Raw genomic sequence first — 5,861 nt, forward strand, 5'->3', positions numbered from 1 at the left:
CTCCCGGCCCCCGCGCCCCACCAGCTCCTCCTCCATGCGGGCCTTCTCCGCCTCCTTCTCCTCACGCCGCTTCTGCACCTTCTCGATCTCAGACTGGGACCGCCAAAAAGGGAGTATGGGAGGAACGGAGGGGTTTGACTTTCGCATCGCCATGGGCAGGGGGAGCCGACAAATCCAAGGGTCGGGACACCAGGCGGCCGCACGCATGGTGATGGGGGAGAAGGCGCACACACAGCCCTCGCGGCCTCGGCCAGGGCCCCGCAGCGCGGCACTCCTCGAACGGACTGCCGACGCGCACCATGCGTTCGCGCTGCTTGCCGGCCTCTGCTTGGACCGTGAACTCGCGGACGCTCTTTCCAGATTGCAGGTCCTTCTCGACCTTCTTCACCCACACAAACCTGGGGGGGGGGGGTGGGCGCACGGCAGGCGGCTGCAAGTCAGGCGCGAGCGGCGCCGCATGACGAGCGCATCACGCCGATGCGAAAGCATGCTCTGGCGCAAGCGGGCGCCTGCAGCCGCGAAGAGGTCGCGGCAGCAGCAAACGTGGCGTGCAGCGGCCACAGTGCGACGGCTGGCAGGGGCTCCCTCAACGCACTTTTGCGGCGCTGTGCCCTTCTGCGTCTGCTTGTCCCAGTACTCAGCGACTTTCTTGGCCTGCGGGAGGGGCGGTCGGCGGGTGAGCGGGGCGCAGCCGGCCACACGGCTCGTGGCGCTTGCGGTCAACGTGTCCCGACGGCCCACACCCCAAGCATCGCCCCCAGGATGCTGCTGTGCGGGTGCAATGGCAACCGCATGTCCCCTGCCATGAACGCCCTGAGCCGGCCCCACCATTTTCTCGGCCTTCTGGCGCTTGCGGTGATCATCCGAGTCGCTGCCCGAGTCTGGGCTGCTGGACGGCTCGCGGCGCCGCTTCTTGTGCTTGTCCTTCTCCTTGTGCTTGTGCTTCTTCTCCTTCTTGCGATCCTTGTCCCGCCCCATGGCTGCACTGAGCCTTCCCAACCACCCCCTCGGCTGCTTGTGGGGCCTCCACCGCCCCTACCTTGCGAGCTGTTGCTGAGGCTGTGCTGCTGTGCTGCTTGCCACTGCACCCGCCGCGTCAGCTGTAGAGGCTGGCCCCGCCCGATATCGGCACGCTCACGCCCTCCTCATGATACTGAATGTCCCTACGCAAGATTTCTGGAGTTTGAGGGGTGTCAGGAGGGTAGATTGCTGCTTTGGATGATGGCACAGATCACTAACAGGTGATCGATCGCATTCCCGAAGAGACAAACGTTTCGGCAGTCTGATTGAATTGAATGCTCAGAAAGCACCAGCTCGCACACTCAATATCCGCTCACCTGACACACCTGATGAGACCGTATGGTAAGTGGACGTTCACTCCTCTTGAACAGCGCGCCACACCATACATTCTTGATACCACGCTATCATATACGCGCCTTCTCCCGCAGCCTCGCGTCCCTCAGCTCGATCTGCACACACCCGAAGCCTTCACATCGTATCCTGACTTACGAGTCGTTGTTGATTGTACTTATTTCAGGCCTTAGAAAGCCCCAGGCGCGAACTGAGAGGAGTGCGCGGTCGGCCAGAGCTGTCAAAGCCGACTGCAGTGCTGCACACCCATGGTTCGTCCAGCCAGCGGCTTCACATAGGGCGCGGTCGCGTTTCTGTCGTTTTTGGAGCCTCATCACCTCACCGCCACACCCGCGCAGGCCTCGAAGGTCATCGCGCAGCTGCTCGTTGCCGGCGCCACGACGTTGCTGCGTGCCGGCTCGCAGGCGTTTGCCAAGGCGCTGCAGAGTGAGCCCCTGTTCATGTTGGCAGAGTATGTTTCTTTCAAGGAAAACCATGTGCTGCACAGTGCGCTGCTGCAGCATTCCATGTGGATTGGCTCGGGCGGCCGGGTGGTTGTGGCGAAGAGGACTGCATGTGCAGGCGGCATACCAGGCAGCCGCACCTGGGCTTCCCCTTTCCCCACCCATTCCCGTGCCCGCGTGCTTTGCTGCTGCCTTACCCCACCCGCAGACGCGCAGCAGTCTGGCGTGGCGCAGGAGGGCGTCAAGGCCGCGACGCGAGGGGCGTCGATGAGCGTGCAGGAGGCGCAGATGATCCTGGGCGTCAGCGAAAAAGCGCCCTGGGCAGACGTGATGAAGGTGAGAGGGGTGTGCGTTAAAGACGAGTGTGCCCGAGAGCGCGCTTTGCTTGTGCACCCTGTGCGTGCATTGCCCTGCTGTAATGGTCTGCATCGTAGGAACAAGTCAGCAGGTTGACGGGCGGCGCGAGGGCCCGGCTGACAAGCAGCGTCCAGGACGGCAACACCAGTGCCAGCAGAATTCAGCTAGCAGCGGAGGGCTGACTGCTGGTAGTGCGGCTTTTCTTTGCTCCAACAACACGCACCAGCAGCAGTCGCAGCAGTTTGCCAGGCAGGCAGCCCACGTATTGCCGTCCACTCCTCCCCGCGCAGCGCTACAAGCACCTGTTTGATGTGAACGAGAAGCACGGCTCGTTCTACCTCCAGTCAAAGGTGTACCGCGCTTGGGAGGCGTTAGACGACGAGTACACGCGGAGAGGGCTCAAGCCCCCTGGCACGGAGGACCCCGCCGCGGCGGCAGGGGCAGAGGCACAGGGACAGCAGCAGCAGCAGCAGGGGCAGCAGCAGAGCGACGGCATACGAGATGAGCAGCAGCGGTAGCAATCGAGTGCAGAGTAGTTCTTATTCGTTGTCAATTACTGTTTTTCTGTCCTACGTGTGTGTGTGTGTGTGTGTGTGTACGTGTGTGTTTTCCTGCACCTACAGCACCTTCGCTGCGGCAAGGCTGTGCCCTCGCCCCTTGCTTTGCGAGCACTGAAAACGACGGCGCTGCTCGTGAGCGGGCCTTCTTTCATGCCCCCAGCAGGTCTTTGTGCCGCAACCTGGGTAAACACAGATAAGCTCAACATCTGTCAAGTCCTCAAAGCAGCTGCATGTTGCTTTGCCATCATCACGAGAGCCACACCGGCTGCAGACCTGGCTGCAGACCGTGGGAGGTGTTTGCAAGCGGCGGTGATGTCCATTCTGCAGGGTTGATGGGTGGCGGCCAGCACTGGCCATCTACTATGCAGCAGAAAGAGGAACCACAGGGCTTGTCTATGGCTTCAGAAAACGTCAGCTGCAAGATGGTAGCGCGCCTGTGCTCAGAGGGGGCTGCGTGGTGTCCCCATGTCCCATGGTTGCATGTGCCTAGCGTGATACAAGCACAATGCAGGCATGGTCGCAGCGCACACACGGGCCTAAGCCTTGCTAGGATCTTGGTCGTGCCAAAGGTGACAGTGCTACCCTTACTGTGTGTGCGCTGGTGTGGCTTCAGTGCAGGCGCTGAGGGGCAGCGAGGCGGTGGTGCCAACTGGCTTTGTTGACGTCAGCCGTCGACCAGTGGACAGCTGGACACCAGTCGCACAACGCCCATAGCAAGCCCCGCATGCCTGGTTTTCAGCAATGAAATCGCTGATGATATGCAAGGCTCTCGCAGGGGCGCACTGCAAAGGAGCGCAGTCCCCACATGGCACCACAACGCCAGCTTCGGACAGCCAATTGGACAGTAGCCTGGGCAAGTGCGCCGCCAGCAGGCGGGTCATATTGCATGATGCTGCGGCCCCTGGTCATTTGCGCTCGTTTAACACTTGACTTTAGTGCAAACATATGCATCCAACATCATGCTCCAGACAGCACAAGGTGGCATAGGGGTCGCGCAGCATACCCTGCTGCCCGCGCTGCAGCACCTGCCCGGAGCCATTCTTAGGCGGTGTATCCATCATGCATCGACCCCTTCGCAGCCCGGGAGCCCCACTGTGGTGCCCGTGCCCTGCATGAGCACACCGTCCAGCTCCCAGGCCACAGCCCCCAGCAGTCCTGTCCCAGCAGCGCAGCAGCGCTCTCAGGAGATAGGATACCTCTTTGAACGGCTTTTTCCGCAGCAGGAGGATCAGCAGCTACGCGAGAGAGCCGAGGTTGGCCTCCAACTGCGACTTCTCGCGCGAAACCTGGGTCCCTCAACCAACGTGCTGTGTATGTACCAACTTGACTCATGCATACCATTGTTAACGTCACCGCAGAGCTACAAGTCATGCAGCACCTCATCATCGGGCTGCGGTGGGGGCTCACGGTGTGGCGACAGCGCGTCCTGGGTGGCGCAGCAGGCCGTCGCCACTGGCGGCACGGCGATGACGCCGGCGGGGGAGCTTTTGCAGGGGACTGTGGGGGCATGTGCCCCAATGATGCCCGGCAATTCGCCATCGGTCGGCATGGAGTCGGCGGTGGTGTTTGAGGGCTGCTGGCGCCGCTTCCAGCAGCGGCATGGCACGGTGAGCGCATGCGCGCCCGTGTGAGCGCGGTCAATGGGTTTGGACCCAGCAATAGGGTTGCCATGGCCTCGCTTATGGTAGCGGCATACTGTTTGTGAAGCGGCCGCGCTGCAAAGAAATCGGCACCAGCAGCAGCACTGAGCAACGGCGCTCGTGGCAACCATTTGCGCAGGCGATGCGCGTGCCTCGAGAGATCATCTTTCTCAACGGCGCCCCTGGCAGCGGCAAGGTGGGTGGCGGACTAGGCCAGGCGTCACGCCGGCGCGGCAGCGGCGCATTGATGGGCTGGTTTGGCTGACGTGGCACCTGTTTTAACACACCAGCTGCAACTTATCGGCTGCGTTTGACCTGCCCTTCTTTCTGTTCTATAAACATCGGTGGCCCATCCCTCGTGCGGGAACCCGTGCATCAAAAACGCAGGGCATCAACACGCCCCACATCCTGAAGACGCGCGGGTTTGACAGCTCGATCTGCGTCTCGTCCCTGCTGGTGAGCTCACGTCCCACCCCCTCGTCCCTGCCCCGCACGCCATGCCCGCTGCAGCGCCCCCGCGCGCCCTCGCATGCAATCCTGCGCCTTCCCCTCATCCAGCTGGCGGACGGGCACGCCCAATCGCCCCTCGTCCCACATATGCTGGCCCCGCGCTCGAACGTTATCCAGCATGCGGTAGTCTGTCGCACGACAGCGCTGCGCCCCCAACCCCCCTACCTTTGCCATCCCAGACCAGCTACCCGGACGCCCGGAAATTCATCGACGCCGGCGAGATGATATCTGACGCGGTCGTGTGCGACGCGTTGCTGGAGGACCTGCTCGGCGGCCGCCTGGGGGGCGGCGGCGCCCGGGGCGGCGGCGTGGACGGAGGGGAGTGCGCGGGTGTGGTCGTAGACGGGTTCCCGAGGACCGCCGTGCAGGTGTGTGAGCATTTTGGGGGGACGGGGCTGGGGTGGTTGCGGTCCACGGCCCTGATTGTCATACTTAACTGGCCTGCCCAGCACTGGGCGTGTTGGGTGGGCACATCTCGCGGCGGCCGCGCGGAAGCGGGGACGCGGCCACCACATGGCAGGGGGAAGGGGAGTGGGGCTGCGAGCGGCGAACGGCGCCATCCATCTTGCCCGCGCTGCGCCGGCGCTCGGCCCGCGCGCTCCCTGTTGCAAGCAAAAGTCGCAACATCCACCCCCCCCCCAAAAGACCACGTCACGCACGCCCATCCGCACCCCTGCGAAACCACCCCTCCAAAAGGTGGACTTTTTGAAGCTGCTGCACGACAAGCTGGCTGCCCTCCACCGCGCCCACGCGGAGGGCCCCCTCAGCGCGGCGTTCCCGCGGCCCGGCTTCAAGGTGGTGGTGCTCTACGTCGACGAGGAGACGTCGGTGCGGCGCCAGCTGGCGCGCGCGGCGCAGACGCAGGCGCGCAACAGGCGCGCGCTGGACGCGGGCGCGGGCGGGCTGCAGGCGGCGCGGGCGACGGACGTGAGCCTGGACAAGGCGCGCAAGAGATACACGGTGGGCGGGCTGGGCTGGGC

At 63.5% G+C, this 5,861-nt stretch overlaps 3 protein-coding genes across 3 annotated transcripts in view; 2 read left to right on the plus strand and 1 right to left on the minus strand.

Annotated features, from left to right (window-relative positions):
* Positions 1 to 978, minus strand: part of MNEG_4877 (Uncharacterized protein C19orf29) — a gene marked incomplete at both ends in the record, with an annotated part of 6,502 nt that extends 5,524 nt beyond the window's left edge. Inside the window, 4 exons of the mRNA XM_014046647.1 lie at positions 22 to 93; positions 299 to 398; positions 596 to 654; positions 829 to 978. Of these exons, the coding sequence (XP_013902101.1) occupies positions 22 to 93; positions 299 to 398; positions 596 to 654; positions 829 to 978 (381 nt within the window). The remainder of the gene's footprint in view (positions 1 to 21; positions 94 to 298; positions 399 to 595; positions 655 to 828) is intronic.
* Positions 979 to 1,359: 381 nt separating this feature from the next.
* On the plus strand, positions 1,360 to 2,689 carry MNEG_4878 (import inner membrane translocase subunit Tim16; the record flags this gene model as incomplete). The annotated part of the gene is made up of 4 exons (XM_014046648.1): positions 1,360 to 1,362; positions 1,710 to 1,797; positions 2,023 to 2,150; positions 2,462 to 2,689. The coding sequence occupies 4 exons, from the start codon at positions 1,360 to 1,362 to the stop codon at positions 2,687 to 2,689; spliced, it is 447 nt and encodes a 148-aa protein (XP_013902102.1).
* A 1,562-nt stretch (positions 2,690 to 4,251) lies between these two features.
* Positions 4,252 to 5,812, plus strand: MNEG_4879 (adenylate kinase 1; the record flags this gene model as incomplete). Its single annotated transcript, XM_014046649.1, has 6 exons — positions 4,252 to 4,338; positions 4,511 to 4,567; positions 4,759 to 4,827; positions 5,061 to 5,249; positions 5,578 to 5,705; positions 5,791 to 5,812. The coding sequence occupies 6 exons, from the start codon at positions 4,252 to 4,254 to the stop codon at positions 5,810 to 5,812; spliced, it is 552 nt and encodes a 183-aa protein (XP_013902103.1).
* Between the last annotated feature and the right edge of the window lie 49 nt (positions 5,813 to 5,861).

This window comes from Monoraphidium neglectum, assembly GCF_000611645.1.
Source record: "Monoraphidium neglectum strain SAG 48.87 unplaced genomic scaffold scaffold00699, whole genome shotgun sequence".
In the NCBI taxonomy this organism is placed as follows: Eukaryota; Viridiplantae; Chlorophyta; class Chlorophyceae; order Sphaeropleales; family Selenastraceae; genus Monoraphidium; species Monoraphidium neglectum.